The 23,563-nt window shown below is 35.2% G+C and overlaps 8 protein-coding genes and 1 pseudogene across 14 annotated transcripts; 2 read left to right on the plus strand and 7 right to left on the minus strand.

The window, feature by feature from the left end:
* Positions 1-678: 678 nt before the first annotated feature.
* Positions 679-1,313, minus strand: LOC104742797 (protein DOWN-REGULATED IN DIF1 11 pseudogene; annotated as a pseudogene). The gene has a single exon (XR_015579194.1). The product of XR_015579194.1 is annotated as a protein DOWN-REGULATED IN DIF1 11 pseudogene (transcript).
* A 2,737-nt stretch (positions 1,314-4,050) lies between these two features.
* LOC104742798 (nuclear/nucleolar GTPase 2) lies at positions 4,051-7,235 on the plus strand. Of its 2 annotated transcripts, none has more exons than XM_087485548.1 (11): positions 4,051-4,444; positions 4,535-4,668; positions 4,759-4,896; positions 4,978-5,130; positions 5,213-5,314; positions 5,424-5,528; positions 5,657-5,785; positions 5,892-6,032; positions 6,260-6,360; positions 6,441-6,498; positions 6,626-7,235. In XM_087485548.1, exons 1-11 carry the CDS (start codon positions 4,210-4,212, stop codon positions 7,097-7,099), a joined length of 1,770 nt encoding a protein of 589 aa, XP_087341674.1. In that variant the 5' UTR covers positions 4,051-4,209; the 3' UTR covers positions 7,100-7,235. The 2 variants fall into 2 exon arrangements, with proteins under 2 accessions (XP_087341674.1, XP_087341675.1); XM_087485549.1 differs by having other exon boundaries at positions 4,759-4,888; positions 4,984-5,130.
* Positions 7,236-7,370: 135 nt separating this feature from the next.
* Positions 7,371-8,307, minus strand: LOC104742799 (uncharacterized). The gene is made up of 2 exons (XM_010463851.3): positions 8,008-8,307; positions 7,371-7,830 (listed from the first exon to the last, which is right to left on the minus strand). The coding sequence occupies exons 1-2, from the start codon at positions 8,177-8,179 to the stop codon at positions 7,514-7,516; spliced, it is 489 nt and encodes a 162-aa protein (XP_010462153.2). The 5' UTR covers positions 8,180-8,307; the 3' UTR covers positions 7,371-7,513.
* A 406-nt stretch (positions 8,308-8,713) lies between these two features.
* Positions 8,714-10,907, minus strand: LOC104742800 (3-deoxy-manno-octulosonate cytidylyltransferase, mitochondrial). The gene is made up of 8 exons (XM_010463852.3): positions 10,532-10,907; positions 10,191-10,236; positions 9,969-10,055; positions 9,744-9,868; positions 9,485-9,624; positions 9,335-9,386; positions 9,126-9,236; positions 8,714-8,973 (listed from the first exon to the last, which is right to left on the minus strand). The coding sequence occupies exons 1-8, from the start codon at positions 10,754-10,756 to the stop codon at positions 8,881-8,883; spliced, it is 879 nt and encodes a 292-aa protein (XP_010462154.2). The 5' UTR covers positions 10,757-10,907; the 3' UTR covers positions 8,714-8,880.
* Positions 10,908-11,540: 633 nt separating this feature from the next.
* LOC104742801 (putative RING-H2 finger protein ATL19) lies at positions 11,541-12,356 on the plus strand. Its single transcript, XM_010463853.2, has one exon. The coding sequence runs from the start codon at positions 11,688-11,690 to the stop codon at positions 12,225-12,227; it is 540 nt and encodes a 179-aa protein (XP_010462155.1). The 5' UTR covers positions 11,541-11,687; the 3' UTR covers positions 12,228-12,356.
* Positions 12,357-12,467: 111 nt separating this feature from the next.
* Positions 12,468-15,890, minus strand: LOC104742802 (putative ubiquitin-conjugating enzyme E2 38). Of its 3 annotated transcripts, none has more exons than XM_087485947.1 (8): positions 15,718-15,890; positions 15,512-15,614; positions 14,348-15,121; positions 14,184-14,247; positions 13,959-14,098; positions 13,556-13,867; positions 13,034-13,344; positions 12,468-12,804 (listed from the first exon to the last, which is right to left on the minus strand). In XM_087485947.1, exons 2-8 carry the CDS (start codon positions 15,584-15,586, stop codon positions 12,756-12,758), a joined length of 1,725 nt encoding a protein of 574 aa, XP_087342073.1. In that variant the 5' UTR covers positions 15,587-15,614; positions 15,718-15,890; the 3' UTR covers positions 12,468-12,755. The 3 variants fall into 3 exon arrangements, with proteins under 3 accessions (XP_087342073.1, XP_087342074.1, XP_087342075.1); XM_087485948.1 differs by having other exon boundaries at positions 15,512-15,610; positions 15,718-15,873; XM_087485949.1 differs by having other exon boundaries at positions 12,784-13,344.
* Positions 15,891-16,470: 580 nt separating this feature from the next.
* Positions 16,471-16,835, minus strand: LOC147928911 (cytochrome c oxidase copper chaperone 2). Its single transcript, XM_087483104.1, has one exon. The coding sequence runs from the start codon at positions 16,833-16,835 to the stop codon at positions 16,617-16,619; it is 219 nt and encodes a 72-aa protein (XP_087339230.1). The 3' UTR covers positions 16,471-16,616.
* LOC104742805 (uncharacterized) lies at positions 16,471-18,795 on the minus strand. Its single transcript, XM_087483103.1, has 2 exons — positions 17,628-18,795; positions 16,471-16,837 (listed from the first exon to the last, which is right to left on the minus strand). Exon 1 carries the CDS (start codon positions 18,646-18,648, stop codon positions 18,196-18,198), a length of 453 nt encoding a protein of 150 aa, XP_087339229.1. The 5' UTR covers positions 18,649-18,795; the 3' UTR covers positions 16,471-16,837; positions 17,628-18,195.
* A 957-nt stretch (positions 18,796-19,752) lies between these two features.
* Positions 19,753-23,040, minus strand: LOC104742807 (putative hexosyltransferase MUCI70). Of its 3 annotated transcripts, none has more exons than XM_010463859.3 (11): positions 22,833-23,040; positions 22,574-22,624; positions 22,157-22,478; positions 21,791-22,060; positions 21,488-21,704; positions 21,296-21,405; positions 21,002-21,204; positions 20,803-20,906; positions 20,532-20,719; positions 20,247-20,446; positions 19,753-20,125 (listed from the first exon to the last, which is right to left on the minus strand). In XM_010463859.3, the coding sequence occupies exons 3-11, from the start codon at positions 22,299-22,301 to the stop codon at positions 19,937-19,939; spliced, it is 1,626 nt and encodes a 541-aa protein (XP_010462161.1). In that variant the 5' UTR covers positions 22,302-22,478; positions 22,574-22,624; positions 22,833-23,040; the 3' UTR covers positions 19,753-19,936. The 3 variants fall into 3 exon arrangements, with proteins under 3 accessions (XP_010462161.1, XP_010462162.1, XP_087339231.1); XM_010463860.3 differs by lacking the exon at positions 22,833-23,040 and adding an exon at positions 22,714-22,827; XM_087483105.1 differs by lacking the exon at positions 22,833-23,040 and having other exon boundaries at positions 22,574-22,710.
* Positions 23,041-23,563: the final 523 nt, after the last annotated feature.

A 23,563-nucleotide genomic window follows, 5' to 3' on the forward strand; every position in this document is an offset into this window, starting at 1 on the left:
ATAATGGAGCAAAACGCATAGTTTTAGATCGCTTGTTAGAATATGAGCCTATGGGCTAAAAGCCTAAAACAGGTGTAAACCAAAACCATAGCAAAAACACTCACACGCCACGCTGCTTCTTCTTTCCATCGTCAAGGATACGCTGCTAGATGGTGGATACGCTGCATCAAATAATCCACTCAATCGATCTAATTAATCTCTAAAGGACGACCGAGATCAAACTGGAAACACAATGACATCACGGGAAAAATGATCTAGAACTAATAATTTGAATCTTCTTGAAAAGATCATCTCTCATCAAAAAAATGATACAAGCGGCTCCAGTTTCATCGTCACCACAACACATGACTAGGGTGGTCTTGTCATAGATGAAATAACTAAGGCCAGAAAACTTATTAAATAAGTTTGGCAAGTTACTTGTTGGAAAAGTCATCAAGTTAATCCACACAGCTTCGGCCTCTCCGTTCTTGTTACTATCAATCTTCTTCTTGGTAACAAAAATTTCAACCTTATTGGTCTCATAAGTCATAACATTGCTTCAACAAGGAAAACCCATCTCCCTTAAAAACCGCGAGGACAAGTTGATCGTAAATTGGTTCTTCCTACGTGGAAGGAGACAAAAAGGCCAGGGTTTTTAATTAATATCTCCTTCGAGAAATCAAAGCTTCGGATGAAATACTCATGAATGTTGTTGATTTTAAAAGATTTTGTCAGTTCATAAATCCAAAACCAAATTCCATTTGGGGCTTTCCAAAAAATTTGCATGACATTTTTTATATCTAATAATATGTATTTGTTATGTTCATACAATTATACATATTACGATATTCATTCAAAAATCAAGTTTCAAAAGCGAGAGGAGCACCAATCTTAGCAGCAGTGGTCTGGACACATTTGTTCCACATCATCTTGCTCTTAGGAAGAATCTTATTAGCAACATCTTTTAGCTCATAAGTGGCAGAGACAAAATTCATCAGTCCTTCGTGACAATCTCTTCCAATCTTTAAAATGTTCTCACAACATTCCTCCGACACTGGCTTGTCGTGGATCAATCCTTTCGTCATCTCGACGCCGCATTTCGAGCTCATTTTATCCGAACAATGTTTGAGAAAATTGATGCGTTGAGTCTTCATGTGGTGTAGGAGTTTGTGGTCGTACTCGTAAGCTGCAGTTGGTTCGTATGCTAATGAAGACACTGGAATGATCTCTTCTTCTTCTTGAGCTAGAGTTTGATATACCATTGATGTGGCTACCAGAAGAAACGTGATCAGAATTGTTTTCTCCATTTTCTTTTTCTTGTTCTTGTTCTTGTAATGAATAAAAAGATTTGGTGAACTAGGCTTTTTATATTTTACTGGTTTGTAACACCTAGCTTTTTTATGTTACTGGTAACTTAAGGATGGTTTGATTGTTTTCTAAATGTTACATACGTATGTTACTTTATTAATAACTAGATAAGGGCCGCACGATGTGCGGGTTTAAAAATTGTTGATGAAAATAAATCCTAAACATTAAACAATTTTTTGAAAACATATAAAATTTTTTTATTTCTTAAAGTAAATTTATAAATAATTTAAGATTTTTCATACATTTATTTATATTTATATATTTTTAATATATTATAACAATTATTACAATAATCTAAAGCTAAATTATGTCCCACTAAAACTTTTGCCAAATACTTATCATTACAAATATTATTATTGTCAAATTTTCAAAAACGTTTCAAAACTTATTTACAAAATATTTTACATGCAACAAATTCATTAAAGCAATATTTAATAAGTAACCACGTATAATTTTACTTTATGTTTTACCATTAAAAATATGTTTTTCTAAACAAATTAAACAAATTTTATGTTTCTTTACTTTCATTTTGGCATAATTATAGTTCTTATAATTACTAAAATTGTTTTGTGACATAATTTCTTTAACCATGAAGTTTTTTTTTACTCCAAAGATATTTTGGATGAACAACTGGTGAAAATTATCGACTCGATTACAATGATTTTATGACTAACCCAATAAAGTTAAGCAATTGAAAAAAAAAAGTTAATATAATATAATAAAAATAAAAATTTGAAAATTATAATCAGGATGGTATATATAAGTCTTAGATGATTCAGATATACAAAATAAAAACTTTATATACAATCCAAAATATGACATATGTCATAATCACGTTAAGGATCAACAACCTATTTACTCTTCAGAAATATCCAATTGTACCAAAATAACTTAAAGCTATGACCTCGTCTCAAATATTCTCGAATCATAAATTCTCAACTTATTTTTACCTGAATCAAAAATTCTCATGTATTTCTCTATGGCCTTGATTGGTGAACACAATTAAAACTGTACCACTTGTACAACTTTTATTTTTTACCAATCACAAAAACGTTACTAAAAACATTATTCAAAACTTTACTCTCAGGTTTTTGGTACAACTTTCATGTAAAACTCTTTCTTACAGCTTTGCACTATTCCGTAACAGCTTACAGCTCCAGCTTACAGTTTTTTTGTACAGCTTTGGGTACGTTACCAATCAGACCCTATATACCTGGTTTAAACGGTTTTGCGAACCTAATTCGATAGAAAACCACATAAATCCGGTTTGAAACCAATTTTAAAATGGTATACCGTTCCAACTTCCCAAATTTGAAACCGCTTCTCAATTACTCGATCAAGCAGCTCTTGTCAATATCAGAATCATCAACATTATTCAGAAAAGACAACTCTAAATTTTGACCAAAAACATCAATCACCAACTTATCTTCCAAACTTATAATGCTACTAACTGTAGAATCACTTTTGGAACTTCCATCAGTGTCTCCATTCTCGATTAAATTAGCGGGCTTATTTACTTCAATTTTATTGCATCTGATAGCTTCCATTGAAAAACCCGCACGAATCAAAAACCTACACAATAGATCAACAAAATTATATAAGAAAAAAAATCAAAGATCAAAGCTTTCGATAAAAACATGTAATGTTATGTAGATATAATGTTATTTTCTTAATTAACTGTCCTGTTATGTTTCAAAAATAATAATTATTTTGACATAACTTATGTTATTCTTTTTAAATTTGTTATTCACTATTTATTTATTAATAAGCTAATAATATACATGATTAGTGAATTACTTTTTTGTTTATACATGTCAAAATCTTATTGAGAAAACATGTATAATATAAGTAACATACAATGGAAAATAGATTAGTTTTGTTAATTTTCTTTTTTTGATTTAATTTTTTTAGATATAAATATGTAAATTTTATTTAGATTTGATGTTATCTTCTTAATTATCTGTTTTGAAAAATAATATTTTTTGACACGTGTCAACATCTCATCAATGTACTTGACACGTGTCTTGATCATGTTAATAGCTAATTTGAAAACCCTATTTTATATAGTAAATTAAAGTTTTAATATAATAAAAATATTAGTTCAGACTTCAATTTAAGCTTTTTTCCCAAGACTGTCAATCGGTTCTTCATGATTTTCGTTTTCTTCGCATGTGCCTTCATAAATATTGTTGCAGTACTCAGTGTCCGAAATTGGTTAACCATAGAGACATAAAATTTATTTATTTATTTTTTGTGCAAACAAAAACATAAAATTTAATATGTTAGGTTATATAGAATAATTATACGACCAAATATGGATGACACATAGTATATTTATTTTACCATGTAGTGGTTGAGAATCTTTTGTAACAGTAAAACTTTGATATGGATGGCATATAGTATATTTATCTTAGTTGTTTTTTTTAAATATAGTAAGATTACAATTATCTTACGCTTTCTTTTACCAAGCTTTAAAACTGTGATTTCTAATCGTTAAAATTGACACGTGTCACGATCTGATGAGTTCTAACTTTGATATTTAATCGTTAAAATTGACACGTATCACAATCTGCTGAATTTTTAATCGTTAAAACTAACATGTGTCACGATCTAGTGAGTTACTAAGTTCTGAGAACCAGGTTTATATAATAAGATGGAGCGAATCGAAACCTATTAATAGTTTTAGAAGAGGCTTATTAGAATGAGCCTATGGGCCAAAATCTGTTAAAAATGTGTAAGCCCATAATGAGCGGAGAGTCGCACCGTAAACCTAAACCCTAGCAAAAATGCTCAAAAAACGCCACACTCTGTTTCTTCTTCCTTCTTCCGTCGTCCCCTGTCTAAGGAAAAAAAGTTGCAGAGATGGTGAAGAAGGAGAAGAGAGCGAATGTGTCCGGGAAACCAAAGCACTCGCTCGATGCGAATCGTGCAGATGGCAAAAAGAAAACCACCGAAGGGCGTACCGCCGCCACAGTTCGCCGGCTTAAGATGTACGGCACTAGGCCTAGGAGAACCCCCGGCGGTAAAATCGTTAGCAACGAGTTCCAGTCGAAGGATTTGCCGGACTCACGTATCGCACCTGATCGAAGATGGTTTGGTTCGTATTAATACTAATTCACATTAAATTCGTGAGAATTAGAAAATTTACTCAATTTGATTCACTGATGTGTTTTTTTTTTATTAATAGGGAACACTCGTGTTGTGGGTCAGAGTGAGCTTGCGTATTTTAGAGAAGAGCTTGAGACTAAGAGGTCTAGTACTTATAATGTGATTTTAAAAGAGAGGAAGTTGCCTATGTCTCTTTTAACTGATAACAAGAAGGTAAAAAGGTTTGAGCTTTGTTGAATTCAGATTATTCAATGTCTGAAAAAGTTTCGATTTTTGATTGGTTCTGATGCTTACTTTGTTAAGCAATCGAGAGTTCATTTACTGGACATGGAGCCTTTTAAAGATACTTTTGGAAGTAAGACAAAGAGGAAGCGACCAAAGCTTGTGGCTTCTGATTATGAAGCCTTGGTGATGAAGGCTGCTGAGTCTCAGGGTAAATTTGTGTTTCTTTTGAGCTACTTGTACCTGAAATGATGGAGATATGTATATTCATTTGAAACGTTTTTTTTGTGTAATTTTGAGGAGAAGAATGGGGCAGGTCCTTCTGGTGAAAGAGGAGAAGAAGAATACGGGTTTAGAGATCTTGTTAGGCATACTATGTTTGAGAAGGGACAGAGTAAGCGTATTTGGGGTGAGCTTTACAAAGTCATAGACTCTTCTGATGTTATTGTCCAGGTATTGTCTTCATTCCGTGATCAAATAGGAGATATCTTGTAGTGGTATTATTTCTTTGGCTTACAGGTACTTTGTGTGACAGGTTATAGATGCTAGGGATCCACAAGGAACTAGATGTCATCATTTAGAGAAAACGTTGAAAGAGCATCACAAGCATAAACACATGATTTTGTTGTTGAACAAGGTTGGTTCTTATCATCTTTTGGAAACTCAGATAGCTTAAGTTGACTGTTCCTATTTTGAAGGTTGTTTACAATTTATATTGATGTGTTTTTGCGTGTCTGCTTTTTAAGTGTGATCTTGTGCCGGCTTGGGCTACTAAAGGATGGTTGTGGATGTTATCAAAAGAATATCCAACTCTAGCATTCCATGCAAGTGTTAACAAGTCATTCGGAAAGGTACTTCATTGACTATACACCCCCTTGTGATCTCTGATCTAATGATTTCTTTTTCACATTTGTTAAGTTATAACATCAGTCTATGTCGTTCTCTTGATAAATGTTTGGTGTTTGATGGTTGGTTTCAGGGGTCACTTCTATCAGTTTTGAGGCAGTTTGCTCGTCTAAAAAGCGACAAGCAAGCTATATCTGTGGGATTTGTTGGGTATCCCAATGTTGGGAAATCATCAGTTATCAACACACTGCGTACTAAAAATGTAAATTTTTTTTTGCTAATTTATATTATTGCAAACCTGCAGTATCGAATCCCTAATTGCCAATTTACTTATGCTCACATATCTACTTCCTATGTCTCTTCTCTAGGTTTGCAAGGTTGCTCCAATTCCAGGGGAAACAAAGGTCTGGCAATACATCACACTCACTAAGAGGATTTTCTTGATTGATTGTCCTGGTGTTGTTTACCAGAGCCGTGATACCGAGACGGATATCGTCCTCAAGGGAGTGGTATGTATCTTGTATTATTAGTTCTTCCTTTCACGTATTACACTTTTATACTTAAAGTCTGGAGAAGTTTTGGGTCACCTTTGCTCAAAATAGAGCAAATATCCAGGTTCATGTTACCTTACATGAAAACTTGTCTTATTTAGACCCATGATTCTTTTGGTCCGCACTCTGTTCTATTCTCTGCAAGTAGTGAATTATCTTACAGATTCATAATTTCGAATATATAGGTAAGAGTTACAAACTTGGAAGATGCATCTGAGCACATTGGTGAAGTACTGAGACGTGTCAAGAAGGAGCACTTGCAGAGGGCGTATAAAATACAGGACTGGTAAGGGTAATTTTATCTCTTTAATATTTTCTCTGTCATCCCTACAACAGAGTGATAATTTCATGGCTCGACATTTACAGGGAGGATGATCAAGATTTTCTTCTTCAGTTATGCAAATCCTCTGGCAAACTGTTAAAGGTGTGTTTCCTTAGTTTTATAGGCTGCGAAATTATGTTCAGTAAGTAAGAGAGATAGCGTAAAGGTTTATCTGTTTTCGTGGCAATGAACTGGTGTAAGAATAACCAAACTTGGTAACCTTGTTCAGGGTGGAGAGCCTGATTTGATGACCGGAGCAAAGATGATACTCCATGACTGGCAAAGAGGTCGTATACCCTTCTTTGTCCCACCTCCTAAGCCAGATGGTGTGGCTCCAAAATCAGTAGCAACAGTGCCAGGCATAGATGAAGAAGCCATAGGTGATAATACTCAAGCAGCTGCTGCATTGAAAGCCATTGCTGGAATCATGTCTACCCAACTACAGAAAGATGTTCCAGTCCAAAGAGATTTCTATGACGAGAAAGACCTCAAGGATGATAATAAAGCAAAGGACTCGACTGAAACAGACGGGGAAGACGGAGCTGATGAACACGAAGATGAGGACGCTGCATCGGAAGATGGATCTGAAAGTGAGTCTGATGCGGATGAGGATGTTGCGGTGTCAGACAATGAGTCTGATGCGGATGAGGATGCTGCGGTGTCAGAAAATGATGAGGAAAACGAGTCAGATTCTGCTGAGTAGTGTTACACCTAGCAAAATTTTGTTTTCCGTTACTTGTAAACTTTGTCTTAAATGAACTCAAAGTGAGACTCTTTTATCTTAAACTATTTATCATTTACCAAACGTGATTTATTAGAAATGATGTCTTATGATGACACCCTAGTTTGTTTCTTATAGCCGAGTTTTGTGTGCCTATTCCAAATGTTCTGCCTACTTCTATGGGTCAAATCACTTTATCAATCTTAGTCATAGTCATCCCATGTTCAAGAGTAATAATTAAAGTAGATAAACATAGTTAAACTGTTCACGGTGAACAATTATTTTGAGTAAGAAAGGAGACAAACAAACAACACTCAGCACATAGTAAAGCATAGGTTTGACAAAGGAAGCAACAAATATAGATAAATGGACGAGCCAAAGGTTTGACAAGGGAAATCACATAAACTCCCTGACGAGTTTCTCTAACATCATTGGATTAGCTCCGGTGAATTTAGCCATTTGGTCTCCGCCTTTAAAGACAAGAGTGGTCGGGAGATATTTGATGTCAAAACGTGCTGCAATCCTTGTTTCATCGTCAAAGTTGACTGTGTAGAATTTGAACTTATTCTTGTATCGCGAGTCCATCCTGTTTAGTATAGGGATCATCACACGACATGGTCCACACCACTGGGCTGTGAACATAACCATTACTGGGAGCTTCGATTGGATCACAAGTGAATCCCATTCCGAGTAAGTGATACTGTGTACTTCATCTATCAATAGACAAACAAATATCATAAACATGTACAGTACTTTTTGTTTTGTTTTTGGTATTGTAGATATAGCAACTCTAAAACACATAAACCCGAAAAAAAAACTATTCATGTTTTCACAATAGTACAATGTATGTTTTAAAAGTTTAGCTTATAGTTGTCGTTTTTTTTTAATACCTTTAAGCTTACCACCGGAATAGACCAAGTTCTCATTCGACAGCTGCGACGATGATGACACGTAAGTTTTGATCAAGGGATCAAATTCTGAACACATCCCACCACTAAACCCTAAACACACCAAGCACGTCACCGACACCACCAAACGGTACAAACCCCTAATTAGCTCCATCGAACTATACTTTCTTCCGTATATATCTCTCAACCTGTTTCAAGTGTACGTTGCAAGTTTCCCTATACTCTAGTTTTATAAGCGTCCATAATTTGCATTAACTATATCAACTGTTCAACACCACACAGCTGTGCTACATTCAATGCATATATTTTATGATTATCACGCACGTTCATCTAAGTAGAGCTACCGGAAAAACAAGGATCTCGCCAATTCGCCACGTTGTCACTCTTTAATCCTCTTTATGTTTCTGACACCATTTCAGTATAGGAGATATGGCTTGTGATTAAATGACGTATAGATAGCCATTATTGATGTGACTTGGTTTTTGGCGAGTGATATTAACATATTCTCTAGCTCTCATTTTATAAGCGATAGGTTGAAGTTTAACTAATGACCAACCACCAAGACCTCAGATCTATCAGACACGATGACACAGCTCTAAATATATCTCATTCTCCTTAAAATTCAACAATATCATATTAGAATATTATAAGGCTTAAGATTACAGAAGATAGGTCTAATTAACTGGTGTGGTGGAAAGAACTGAACTCAATTACATTATAAGGGTCTTCCACATTGCAGGTATATATGATATATTACTAGTTCCTGATTCGATCGATCACACAAGTCTCTGTGGGCAAATAAAAGGAAATGGTTCATTTAAAAATTTTGAAAGCAGAGATTTGGATTTCTGTGGACTAGGACAGGTTTCTTTCCCGCATTAAAGATTCAATCTTTTCGACATCATCGGGTGAATCAACTCCATGAGCTTCATGATCCACCTTTATAACCTGTAAACAGCCAACATAAAAAAATCTTACTGCCTTGAGTTACTTCTTTTGATATTCTCTAAGCTAAGGCTCGATTCTTTCGGATGATATATCAACTGACATATGTTTCATTTTCCTTTAGATACTTTTCTATGAGGAAAGGGTTCTGTTACCTTCATTTTGAAACCGTTCTCCAGGACTTTGAGCTGCTCGAGATCCTCTTCTTGCTGCAATGGCGTTGGTTGAAGCTCCGAATATACTTTAAGGAACTTTGAATCAAAACTCTGAGATGAAAAACGAACAAACAAACATAACCGAGATTAGATGATAAAAAAAAAAAAGTCCATTACATGTAGGATAAGAGAAACTGGCTGCTCGGTACCTGAAGTCCAAGATGAAGCATGTATGGAAAATCTGGATTGACTTTACCACTCCTAAACCGCAAAAAAAAAAAAAAAAAAAAAAAGCATATAAGGAAGAATAAGATACTTCATGTAATTGATATACACAAGAAAAAGGTAAGAAAAAATACTTGTTATAAGGAATCAAACCCCTCGAGAAATAGATAGCATAGCCACGGTTGTCAACCACACATTTAACTCGGTTAGGATCAACCCCGTCTTCTGGTTTCAATGGTGTCACCGCTGTGCTAAACACTGCATCTGGTGTTACCTAAAAACCACAACCATAAGAACACTATTTAACAGCATTCAAACGAGTTTAAACATTAGGATCATAACTCCAGTCCAAGACGAAACATATAAGATATCCAAATAAGCATTTTACGAAACCTGAAGTGCTTTGACCACACCGTCTATAATCTCAGGGTCAATGAGTGGTTCATCTCCTTGAATGTTAACAACCACATCATACTTCTTCTCCAGCTTTTCTAGCGCTTCGTTGCACCGCTCAGTGCCTACACATCACCCAAATGATACATAGCTTTAGCTACAAAACCAGATTCCCCCAAAATAAGAATGAGAAAACCAAAAGATTGAAGAAAACAGTGTACAGACCATTTCTACAAGACTCTGAAGTCATGATGACATCTGCACCAAATCCACGACAGCACTCCGCTATCCTTTCATCATCAGTAGCTACAACTGATTAAATTAAAAACACACAACGAAATCAGACATCTTGTAATCTCAACAATCACAATCACAATAGAATTTAAACCAATGAAGCTTCACAGAACAGATCTTATATACAAGTAGAGATTCTGAGCCAAACAATACCAACGTGATCAAGCGTAGTAGCTAATTTTGTCCTCTCCCAAGTCCTCTGTTCAACAAAAGCGAGAAACAAAAACAAAAACTTACAAACATATACAATTTACCATCATCAAAATTGCATGTATACAACTATACAAGGCACAAAAGATTCAAACTTTATCTAGATCCAGACTGAGAGATAACGAAAGTATAATTTTTTCAAAACAAACACACTTCAATGTGTAATCTATTTAAGCATGAAAGTTTCAGTAAATTCGCCTAACTAACTAAACCAGATCCGACACAACGATACTGAGATTAAAACATAGAACAGAGAGATATTGAAAATATAACTAAGGAGGAACCTGGATCATGGGTTTGCCGAGGATTTTCACGAGAGGCTTACCCTCGAAACGAGAGGAAGCGTAACGTGCGGGGATGATTCCGACGACCCGGCTCCGGAATTTTCTGGTTCGACCCAGATACGCATGTGCTCCAATCGCGGCTGCAAACGCCGCTCCAGCTAATATACCGTGTACAATCCACGTCTTTTGAGAAGACGAAGACGAAGAAGAAGAACACATTGCCATCACTTTGCTCTGGTGAGTGTGGGAGAGAGTGACACAGAGAAAGAGAAAGAGATTGTTCGGTTGAAAAAGCGGTGGCCGAGCCAGCGAGAAAAGAACCGGTTTAGTCCGGTTCAATTAGACTTTATGACCAATTTAATTCCTTACAAATGTCAATTTTGCTAAATACTCCCTCCTTTCATAATATATAGAATATTTAGATAATTATTTTTGTTTCATAATATACTGCAACATTTAAATTAAATTTATATTTTATATTATGCAGATTTGTTTATGATTGATTAAACTTTTTAAAAATAATTATTTCTTAATATGCGTGTTTTCACTAAAACATCCTATATTTTGAAACGGAGGGAGTAGTAAATAGTAATACCTTCAATTATGGATTGTTGTATTAAAAAAAAAATTGTGGAATTTAGTTGGATAATGACTCTAGTTTTGGTAACTAAAATTTTGTTCAATAAATAATTTAAAAGTGGAAATATTTTCAGATATAATGAAAAAAATAGGTTTTATCATTTAAATTATATATCTTTAAAACAATTGACTTTTAAAAATCACATCTTCATCTTTTTTTTTTTTAACAAAATGAAAAAAAAAATCCAAATCACTATATAAATTTTTACCAAATCCAGTTAGGATAATTTAAAACAAACAAAAAAAGTTGTTGTAAACTTTGCAAATGATAGAATCAGATAGATAATAGTTTAAAAGATAATAGAACTAGATAACATAAACCTGATCTATGAATTTTGAAACCAAACACTAAACTTAGAATCCACACAAATCGTCACTGCCTTATCGTAACCAACCAAAAAAAATCAGCTTTCATGACTAAAAATGTAAACCTGATAAATTCCTTGGGTTGTCACCTGATAGTCAATATTTTGAACACAACCTTTAGGAGCCTTGTTTCTTGTTATTAAGAATCAACATGAGCTCAGAAGAAGATGTGTTAAGTGTCATCAGCGTTCTTGGTCTCGCCTTATTCATCGGTCTCTGCATCTTGCTCGTTGTTCTTATCGCAACCTCAGCTATCATTCTTGTAATCTACGCCATCATCGACTGCGTTCTCAGGCCATTCTTAGGAACATGTCTCGACCTAGATCTCGAAACCGGGGTACAAAGAGGCCAACCACGCGCTAGAGTCGTGAGTTACCACGCAATCATCCAGAACGGTCTACGGTTACCAGATTCCGCCGAGAGAGAAAGTAAAAAGTGCGGGATGAAACAAAGCGCAATCGAAACCCTACTCCCGAAGTTGCTTGTCGGACAAGGCAACCATGAGGATGAAGAAGAGGAGAGGTCACTAGAATCAAGAGAATGCGCGATTTGTCTCGGTGGTTATGTCGTTAATGAAGAATGTAGAGTGTTTCCGGTTTGCAGACATATCTATCATGCGCTTTGTATTGACGCTTGGCTTAAGAATCATCTCACATGTCCTACTTGTCGTAAAGACTTACCAGAATCATGACGACAAAGCCCGAGCTTCGTTGCCTAAGCTGTACATAGATATGTTGTCTCTCTTCTTCAAGAGATCTGTAAAATTATTCAGACACATTTGCTAATGAAACATAGTCGGAAACAGAACACAATTGCCATCTGTTCCTATGTGACCATCAAATTTTCGATTTGATTTTAGTTTTGTTCCTACGCCTATCAGATGGGAATTAGAAACTGTTACGTGTAAGTTTATAGATTTTTCTCGGTGAACTCTTAAAAAAAAAAATCTCTTAACTATGTAAAATCTGAACAGAAAACTGTTAAAACCAAATTATAAAAACCATTTGTCAATTATAAAAAAAAAAAAAAAAACCACTTCTCTAAACCGGGGAAAAAGATTGTAATAAATAATATCAAAATAGTAAAAAAAAAAAAAAATTGGCTAAATCTTCTACTCCATATGTTAGATCCACTACTAATCGCAGTCGTCAGCAAGTCTTGTTCCTCGAGTCTTCAACTTGATTGATACGTTGTTGCGACTACTACTCTCACTTAACTCCTACTGTTGAAAAACGCAGCGTCCAATATTTGCTAGAAAGTCTTTGATGCTATACCAAATGCCAAAAAAAATAACAATTATCACAAAAATGATACAAAACCAGAGAAAAAAACACACACTACAAAATGATACGAAAAATACATAGGAGACTAAGGTAGTCATCAGTTTTTTATCAAGTTAAACTGTACATATGAGAATTACTTCTCATGTCAGTATCTCAATCATAAGAAACTGGGTGAAATAGGACTTTTTTTTTATTATTTTGGTATTTGGCTCACCTCGATGATCTGCTTCTCTTACGGTTAGTATTATTGCTCTGATTCCTTATGTTAGCATTGAACTCAGGTGGTTTTGGTTTCTCTGCAAGCTCCTTGACTCCTAGTTTGAAGAATTCATCAACCACTGTCTGCATAGAGCTAGCTACATCGGCCCTAAACTTCTTGGAGCCGCTCTGGCTAGTTTGTTCAAGGTCCTGGACTCCGCCTTTAACCATCGATCCAAGAGGAACTCCATTTTTATAAGCATTGCACGCTTTCACTATGTCGTGAGACCGGAGAAAGTAATGGCTACGAGCAAACTCCTCAAAATGCTGCACATTTCATCACAACAACAGTTTTAACCCCAAATTTCATGAAAAAAAAAACAAAAACAAAAATCTCATTTTTGCAAAAAAGTTTCATCTTTTCCTCAAATACAAATGAAGATATGGGGAATAACATTAAAAGTACTGCATTCACGACTATTTTAAACCCAAGTTTCAGAAAAAAATCGAATAATGGAGAATTTGAGTAATTATTTACCGTGGGTGGTTTCCTCATGCTGTAAACCATAGTCCTCAACGACAATATGAATACGTTCTCACTGTAAACTGTAGAATGGGCCTCGCCTGATGGAGTCCCCTTGCTCCGCTCAAAGCCAGGTTCGTTAAAGTATGGTTTTTGATTCAAGATGAGTGCTTGGATTGAGACAAGAAGCTGTAACATTGTGGACTCCTTTGGAAGCCATTTCTCCCTCGTGCTACCGGACCAGGTACCGAGAAGACTCAAGCATACTTTACCACAATTGTATAGATTCGGGTTTATTCTAAGCCCTCCGGAATGGTAATAAACTTTCTGTCAACAACAATTTAAACTTCCAGGGTCATTAAGGGTTTAGAAGAAAAAAGACAGGAACACATACTTGAGAATGTTCCTGAGTACATACTGGTGGCACTGAAGGATAGGTATCTGGGAACTGAATATCAAAAAAGAAAAGACCGTCATGGTAAGGAGTTCCCTCCGCTCCAATAATTACAGCTCTCAAAAGATCCATTCTTGATTCACAGGCTCTGACATATATTGCCTCTGTTTGCAAAAGTTGTTAAATGTAAAGAACAAATAGGTAAAAAAAATGTTTGCAAGCATTGATCTGCATAGTGTATACACCAACCTGGCAAATCTTTCTCAAGAATCTTCCAATCTTCTTGAACCTTTTTGACCCAATTCTTCGAGTGCTGATAAGATAAAAGAGAAGCGGCGGGTAAAATTTACAGTTGTTGAAAAATGAAAGAAAGATTAAGGAAACAACCCCGGAGATAATAAATTTATCATCACCTGCTTTGAAGATTTCCCCTTAGAAGCATAGTGATGATCTGAGATATCATCAACAGTGTCAAATCTTTTAAAATCTCGCAGAAAATCTTGCTTAGCTTTCTTAACATTGGTAGAATTCTCAACTGAAGAAGTAACCCCAGCCGCTATAGGCTGAAAAGAACTAGCAGAAGCATCATATCTAAAAGAGTTTGGAGTAGGATTAGGGACCATAACTACACCAGGAGTCTGAGGTTGAGCCACAGAAAACGATGCAGAAGGATAGGCAGCCTGATTGTGCTGTGGCAAAAACGAACCAGAAGAATAGATAGTCTGATTGTGTTGAGGTAAAAAGGAACCAGAAGAATAATCCCATGATTGAGGAACAGTAGCAGCTGGCAGATATGAGTTTCCAGTCTCTTTCATGGACTGACTTCTCAAAATGCTTCCACTTGATTTCTCTGTTCCATTACTGCTAGAATGTAAACCCCAAGGTACCATGACCTCTGCACCAGCTGGGACATTCTTAGGATCAAGAACGTCTTGAAACATTGAGTAGTCATCAACATCAATTGGTTGATTAGCTACTTTACCAAAAGGGTTATTATGACCATAATAGTCGTGGAACGTCTCTACGTTAAGCGGCGGATGATGAGATTGAACGTTGTTGTAAGAAACGGAGTCAACTTGTATTGCCTTCCCTTTATTCTTCTTATGAACAACATTGTTATTATTATTAAGAACACCACCACCACTGCGGAATTCATAACTTTCCACATCAATCACTTCAGGAAAAGCCTACAACAAAAGATAAAGCAGCAAACTTTACAATCAACTACGACTGACAAAACAAGATACAAAAAAAAGAACAGAGAAACAAGTGACAATTATCAAAAACATTCACAAGAAACAAAGCTTTTGATTTTCACAAAACCTAAAGCTGATCTCTTTCAAACTTAGAAAAACAGTAAGAACACAATCAATACGAATCATCAAGAACAAACCTATCAGTTCGATAAACAGTAGAAGCATTAGTAAACGTGAGCAAAGAACGAACCAAAACCCTAAATCAGAAAACAAAACCCTAACACGCCAAGATGATCATCACGCATCAACGATAACACTAAGAGAAACAAAACCCTGAACAGAGAAACAGGGCCATTGAAAAAAGACTAAAAAAAATCAGACCTTTCTGGGTTTACGATTCCTCGAGCCAGAAGCGATCAGAGGAGGAGGTGAGATCTCCACAACGTCGGGCTCCATTGACGAAATTCCCAAAGTTTGATTCTTTCTTTTGTAAACAGAAAAAAAAAAACCCAAAACAGTGATTTTAATAGAAAAAGATTTATGCGTCGAGATTATAGGAGAGAAGGAGAAAGGGTTTTATAAAGTACCTCACTTCACAATTCGCGCCGGAGTGTATATAACATAAACACACACCCAAAGGTCCCAAACACAACAGTGAGATAGATTTTAACTCGATCGCTTTGAACACTCTTTTTTAAACAAGCCAAACTCCACAAAACTTTTCTCTCCACAAAATCTTAATTAAATTATCTTTTTAATTAAGTCAATGAGGACTAAATAAATAAACCAGAAAAAGGTCTCTGCTATTGCTGACGTGGCACAATCGACGGTGCTGATACGAATAATGTTAGGTATTTTACAGCCGTTGGATATGAGGGTCGGGTTTTTTATGATTAATCCGACGGTTGGTAATTCACGGATGGAATTAGAAAAAGGGAAGAAGATATAAGAAAATCTTGTAACAAGATTACATTAACTAAAATAATGTACTTAGTTATTGGTTTTATTAATTTCAGTGATAAAGATTAAGGAAAATCTTGTAACAAGATTACACTACTTTTAACATTCGCATCAAAAAAAAAAAGATTACATTAACAGAAATAAATGTTTTATTTATTTCAGTGATAAAGTTGACATAAAAAAAAAGCAATAGCATGTTGACCAGCAAAATATGAAGTTTAAAATTTGAAAATATATACTACAAAAAAAAATCGCTGATATGAATATATATATATATATTGGAGTAAAAAAATGTTTTTTTTGAGTCTTTTGACCAATAAAGCCATTTTATTGCTCTGATTTATTTTGGTTATGAAGTTGGAATATACATGGAAGTGGGATATATAAAAAAAATCACAATATTTGAGTGTGGTGTTTATTTTGGGCCAATGTAACCCTTTTTCGGTTGCTCTGTTTATTACATGATGATGACTGTTGTGTAAATTCTCAAAAAAACAAACAACTAATCTTTTAATCAAACACTCTATCAAACTTTGAAACCCTCGGATCGAAGACACAAAAGATGAGCTTCGATCCATTTCGTGCAAGCGGATTCGCCGTGTTCTACAATGCACTCATCTCTTAGCTTCTTAGTATCAGGACAAGCACAACATATCCTCTTCTTTGGTTTTGTCTCCGTGACAGCCACATCTTTGCTTGGCTTCTCCAAGGAACACGCACTGTCTTGTGCTTGTGAACCACTCATCCCTATTCATCACAGTCTCAGAATGTTACGCCAAGAATACTCAAAACCACATTCAACAATAACAAGGTAAAATGTCGGCTAACATTTGATGCTTTAAAGGATAGATCAAGACAAGACTAACAAATATGAAACATTGATCATTTGAAAGCTCTTTAAGATCAATTGGCAAATTAGAAACAAGAACAAGTAGCTAACGTTTGATGCTTAAAAAAAGCTTACATTCATAGAAGTAGCTAACACATTTTATGCTTAAGCAAAAGAGTTAATAAATTATTCTTCAGAATACATATTTTATTTGTTACTGATTATACCAACAAGTTATAAAACCTCACATAATCTTAACTGATATAAACCAGTAAACTTATAAACTGGTATTTAAACCACAATGCGATAGAGAGATTAACCTTCTTAATAAACACGGCAAGATCCAAAACTAATTTACTTAGTTATACTAAAAAACCAAGCTTTACATGAATCTACCAAAAAAAAACACATTTTTCTCCTCAGCGACAATTAAATTAGTTAAACCCCTAAATAAACTTAAAACCCTAAACCCCAAATCACAAAATCTCATCCCTTAATGAAACAATCTCATCAAATACCAAATTATAAGCCGATTTAGGCAACATTCCAATCCGATTGAACAACCAATCAAACAAAATTCAGAGAAAAAGAAAGGAAAAAAACTAATAAATTCATCAGCACAATCATAAGATTCTCAGATTGAAAAAAAAAAAAAGAAAAGATAAATCGAGACAAAAAGGAGCTTTAGAGATTAACGAAAGAACTGACCTTTTGATCGGCTTGACGTAGAAACGGAGCACAAAGCAAGAATCTTGAGAGACACAACAAAAAAAGTTAAAAAAACAAAACGCTAAAGAAGGAAGAAGAAGAATAAGAGAGGAAATGTTGAAGACTGTTTGACAAAAAAAAAAAAAGGAAATGTTGAAGACTTTAACTAATGGGCTTAAAAAGGGCTACATCAGGCCCATTTAGCTTTTTTTTTCTTTCACAAAAGTGACAAAAGTAAAACAAGTTTGTATAATTGTCATCACACACACTAAATTAAACCAAAATTAAAAAAAAAAATCTCAGATTCTTATTTTACAATGAGCTGAATGATGCATTTACCAAATATAGAAGAATCTACATTGGAAACTGAATTTTTTTTTTCTTCTAATCCATGATCTTCTGATATCTATGATTTTGTTTGAATCTGATCTTGTCTGAATCTATTATAAGCTTTTTTCACACTTCCTCTTTAATCAAATCTGAGGATCCAAGACTATATTATAATATAACATTGTTTTTATGCTTATCCCACAAGTTTTTTTTTAAAGAAAAAAAAAAATCAAAAACATCAATCATACTTCTCTCTCCATGAATAAACAAGGAAAAAAACCCAAGAAACGGCCAAAGCAATGTCTCCAAGAGCTTGTTTAGGCCATTCATAAGCAAGATCTTCAATTTTCCACTCGAACAAGACCCTCCACATTGCCATTAACACGTATAGAACCACAGAGCCACCGGCAAAGAAGCTATGAAAGTCTCTGTCTTTCACAAACGAAACCATAAACAGAACCAAACCGATTGCGAAGAGAAGCAAACCAGAGAAAGACTGAGAAATCTGTATGAGCAGCTCATCGTGTGGCGTCGATCCTTTGAGTTTGCTAGCAATCTCACTACCTGGTCCAAAGATTGAAGCTTTATCTGTGTAGAACATCATTAAGGTCCCGCTAGTAAGCGCAATTACAGAATGGAGTATACAGATTACACGGAACAGAGATGGATGCATCGAATTCGCTGTAGTCATGAAAAAATAAAGGAAGAGACTTTTTGATTTGTATCTGAGTTTTTTTTTTTTTTTTTTTTTCACAAACCCATTAAAAGTTCAAAACTTTTTTAAAAAAGAGAAGATCTTTTAAAGGATGAAAAAGGGAAGTTTTGGTTCACGGGTTTAATGTGGAAGGAGCTAGATACTAGTTTGGGAAAGCAACGAAGAAGCCATGAAGGGGGAGAGGAGAGGTAAGGTAAGGTATGGGGGACTTTGGCTTTTGTGTAGAAGAGGAGATGATCTGATTTAGGGATTTGGACTTTGATAGATTCCATGATTTCTGATTTCTTTTAATCTTTTTACTTAATTTTTTGTTTTTGGGTTTAATTGTGTGTGGGTCACTCTTCTAGAAAAGAAAAGCTTTAGACAATTTCAATCCCCACGTCCCAACTAATTATATTAATTATATAAATTAATCAGAGAATTTTATATAAGGGAAAAAGATTTGGGTTGCAAAATTTATACTATTATTCTTTTTTTTTTTTTCTCAATGAAATTTTGAGGTGGAGAAATAATTAAAAGATTCCAGGCAAAAATACAAAAGTAGAATAATTGAAAGTAGTAATTAATCTTTGTAGGGTCGAAGAAGAACCCCATCGTCATGGTCATTGACAAAGTTTCTGGAGCTATATGTGTTAATATGTATATACTAGTATTTTATTTTGGATTTGGAGTTTTTGTAAATATCTTCTCCTTTTTATTCAAAGATATTTTCTTTTGTGAATCAGGAAAATAAAAATGTCAAAACCCAATGTTTCCTTCGTCGACATAGAGGGTGATTGGTTGGACTATTAAACTATAAGATTATTTATGGACTGTGTGTAGTTGTAAATTTTTTGATTTGATACAGAATTGTGGTAATTTAATGCCAAGTGGAAAAGACTCCATCAGTTACTACTGACAGCAGGCCCACTTCAACGTTAATAATTATCCATAGCCGACAAAACAAGTGTCCACCGGTTTAAATTTCTACCGGTTATCATTTCGGTTTACTATTACTAACCGATTCACAAGACAAGAGTATAAAATTTGCTGCTTTCTACTAAGATCATAAACACGAACGTAAAGAAACAATAACAATGGTTGAAGAAAAATCACAGTATACTATAAAATTGGCCAAAGACATATATATATCAGTAGATTTTAGTTAGAGGACAAAATTTCAAAACTCACGAGATTCGTTTCTTCTAACTACTTGGAACTGTAACAATCAAATAAGCAAAAAATATTGCAAGAAGAAGGAAAAATGTGGAATCTCTTTATCTCTCTATCTCATATTTCTTCCACCAGCTGAAACTTTCCGGTGACGCCTTTTTCCACGTTGTCCCGGGGTCTTCTTCCCTGTTGTGGCTTTACCACCAACTAATCTTCCGCGTGGTAAAGCCGGTGGCTCCGGAAGAACCCTCGAAGAAGGTCGAGGAGGCCTCATGTTCATCAAAACGTCTCTATGATAAACCTATATATATATCATCAAGAGAAGAAGAATAAGAGAAGTCTCATCTTTTGTTTTTTTTCACACACAGCAAACCAACTCTTAAACCGAAACAAGTTTAGTTTTTCTTGCTTGCTTCTTATACCTGTTTCACAAAGTTGCGTCTTTCACAGTCCAAGAACATATTGATGCTCCAATCAACTTTTTCTCTTATCTTGTCTCTTGCAATTGCAAAGCTTATTTGATCTCGGGATGTAAACCGATCTACTTCGTTGAACCAAACACATGTGAAAAGGTTTGTGATCGGTATGTGTTCTCTTATGATTGTACACCCTTCAGGAACATCTGCCAAAAGATTCAATTGAGCTCAAAAGAAAGAAAGAGATAATTGGGAAAATTTTCAATATCTTCATATGCTTAAAAACCATACCACTTGTTATTGGAAGCTTAGCCTCGGTATAAGGTGTTAGACCTTCCTTCTTGTAGAACTCTATTTGGTAATCAATTGAGGCATTGTCGTATTTTCTTGCGGCTTTATTAGCCTCAGCTTCTACAAACACATCAAAACGTCGGTAATGTCTCGAAATTGCGAAACTAGAATTCGTTCTCCACAAGAACCTGAACATTCAGAAGACAAATAAAAGTTAACAGATTTGGCCTGGACATACAATTTCAAGCAAGAGAGAACTGAATATATCTACCTTTCAAGGATTTGATATGGATCAACAACAAGCTGGAGCTTCGCATCAACCCATATAGAGTACCGGACATTTGGGAATAATCTATGCAATAGAAGCTTTGGAACCTGTAAAAGTGCATCATCATTATACCCAGCTCACATTTGTAACACACAGAAACAAACAAATCTTAGCTACTATTAATTCTCTCATATCTTTCAACCTTTCCATTACGCCGTGCATCAGTATAAGGGACATTATGTACAACAATGATCCTCCACAATCCTACTCTCTTGTTATCTTCTGTATAACTCGACGTGTTCTTAAGGTATAAATGTGTTTCTTCATCAACAAACATGTAGAATGGGATGTTCGTCCTCGCCATTTCACTGATGTTCACAGGTTCTTGTATTATGTCATACTTTCCTGAGAAAAAAAAGATTGGAACTTTGTAAGAAGGGCAAAGATATCCAAACTATAGATGTCACACAGGAAAATTCTCTTTTAAGCAAATTACCAAATATCGCTGAGGCAACAATCACATCGTGGAACTGGTCCAACTCATGAAGGATATCCTCATCGATGTCAAAACCAGTTTGATGACCAGGTTTTGTTCCATTAACAAATCTGCAGAAACAAACACAGGAATCAGAAAAGTAAAGCCCCGTGGCTGAAGAAGAAACCATGGAGTTAAAACCTAGAAGCTTACCCGCAATGCACTGTCATGGACTCTTTTATGTCAAAGGAATTGGTCCTATCCTCAAGGGAAGGATAGCCTCCAAAATCAGAGCCTCCTTGACTTTCTTCATGTTTTACAGGATTCTCATCACGGATAAATGTCAAATTCTTGAGCACAGGAGATTCAAATGGAAGCTTTGGCATATGCGCTAAGGCCTCTTCTGGAGGTAGATAGCATACCGGACACGCTGGAAAAAGAAAAAATGGAGAAGGTAAAAAGCAAGTTCTTGCAGGGTCAGAGCAAAACACTAATGGAATCGAAGAAAGAGCTTACGTCGTGGCCCAGGCCTTCTCATTCCAGGTGGAGGAGGAGGAGGAAATGAAAAACTATCGCACGGATGGTGATGCGTTGAAGGTAAGGACGGAGGAGGATGGTTGACGTCTACATCACTTCCTCCAATGCCATTCCACATAAAAGAATCTCTAATATGATCATTCTTAGAGTTCTCTGTATAGAAAGAAGTCAATTCTCTACTTACTGGAGTTTGGTTGCTTCCAAAATCCATCGTCTGAATACTCTGATGAATGTTTGGACTATTACTCTCTGTTGTGATCACAATGCAGGGAATTACCAACAGATTCCAGTAGCGAAACAAAACCATTCTTAATTGAAGATATCAAAAACTTGAGAAGTGATTACCTTTGTTGATAGTGTAGGAACCCAATACAAAGACAACAAACGCAAGGCTAAGAAGGAGAAGCATTGCAACTCGCCGACGACCTAAGTACCAGCAACATAAGAAGGAGAGAGACCTTTCCTTCTCTTTAGAATTTGAAGTGAGCATTGTGAAGAAACAAGAAGACAAAGGCTCAAAAGCTCAAAGTTTGAGTAATTGCAATGAGCCATAACTCTGAAATCCAAAGGACATTGACAGTCATTGTCTCTTAAACCCTCTAGATCGAACTCTCATATCGAAACACTTTCTCAGTCAGATCCACCCCCCCCCAACAAAATTACAAACCTAAAAAAAAACATAAGCAAAACCAGGATTCACTTCCATATACATTACAGAAGACGAAGCACAGAATCAATTGACAAAAAAGGTTTGAACTTTACCAGCACACGTATCGATTTTGATTCGAATCCGACCGATTGTGAAATTCTGACCTGCATTGGCATGAAAAAGGATCAAACTTTAATCACATCACGATCCAATCCAAACTTTTAACACACTCATTGGCCTCTGGGGCAAGTACCCATCATTAGAGATTCGTGAATTGAACAGTACCCACGAATCTAAATCTAGCCCCAGATACGAAAAAAGGAGAAATTTTTGCATAAGATACCTACAGATTCGGGGGAAAAAAGATATTACCTTTTTGGATGATTACAGTTATGTTCCAAATTCGTATCTGGATTTTACAAAACAAAAAAATAATCAATGATTAGTTTTTGTGAATGCGTCGCCAAAGTTTTTACACTGATCCCTTCGATCTGGGGTAAAAACATTTAGTGCATGTTTTGGATTTGTCAACGATTTAGTGTATTTTTTTCTTCTACGTTACTTTTGAGGGTTGAGTATTAAAATAAGTCATATTCTGAATTTAATATATATATATATATTTTTTTTAATTATTACAGTGGGAGATGTGTTGTGTTGATGTCTTTACTGATTAAGATCTGTATGGTAGATTTAGGATATACATCTAATTCATATTTTTCCTATTATAAAGTAATTAATTAATGGTTATTCTATTTCTAAAACAATATTCCCTCTCTGAAAACACGCATGTTAAGAAATAGTTACTTTTAAAAAGTTTAACCAATCATAAAAACAAGTCTGCATAATATAAAATATAAATTTAATCTAAAAGTTGCATAGAAAGTTGGAAACATCTTATATTATGAAACAAAAAAAACTTCTCTAAACATCCTATATTATGAAACGGAGGGAGTATAAAACTAGTGCAAACCATATATAATTAAAACGTATATGTCCCCTCGTTCGTTCTTCACAGAAAAGAGAAAACATTACAAATTAATACGTAGACACATGAGAGGGCTTTTCTGGAAGTTAATAACGGCAGTGTCGATATTCGCTATCCC

The sequence above is a fragment of the Camelina sativa genome, chromosome 14 (assembly GCF_030686135.1).
Source record: "Camelina sativa cultivar CO46 ecotype springtype chromosome 14, ASM3068613v1".
In the NCBI taxonomy this organism is placed as follows: Eukaryota; Viridiplantae; Streptophyta; class Magnoliopsida; order Brassicales; family Brassicaceae; genus Camelina; species Camelina sativa.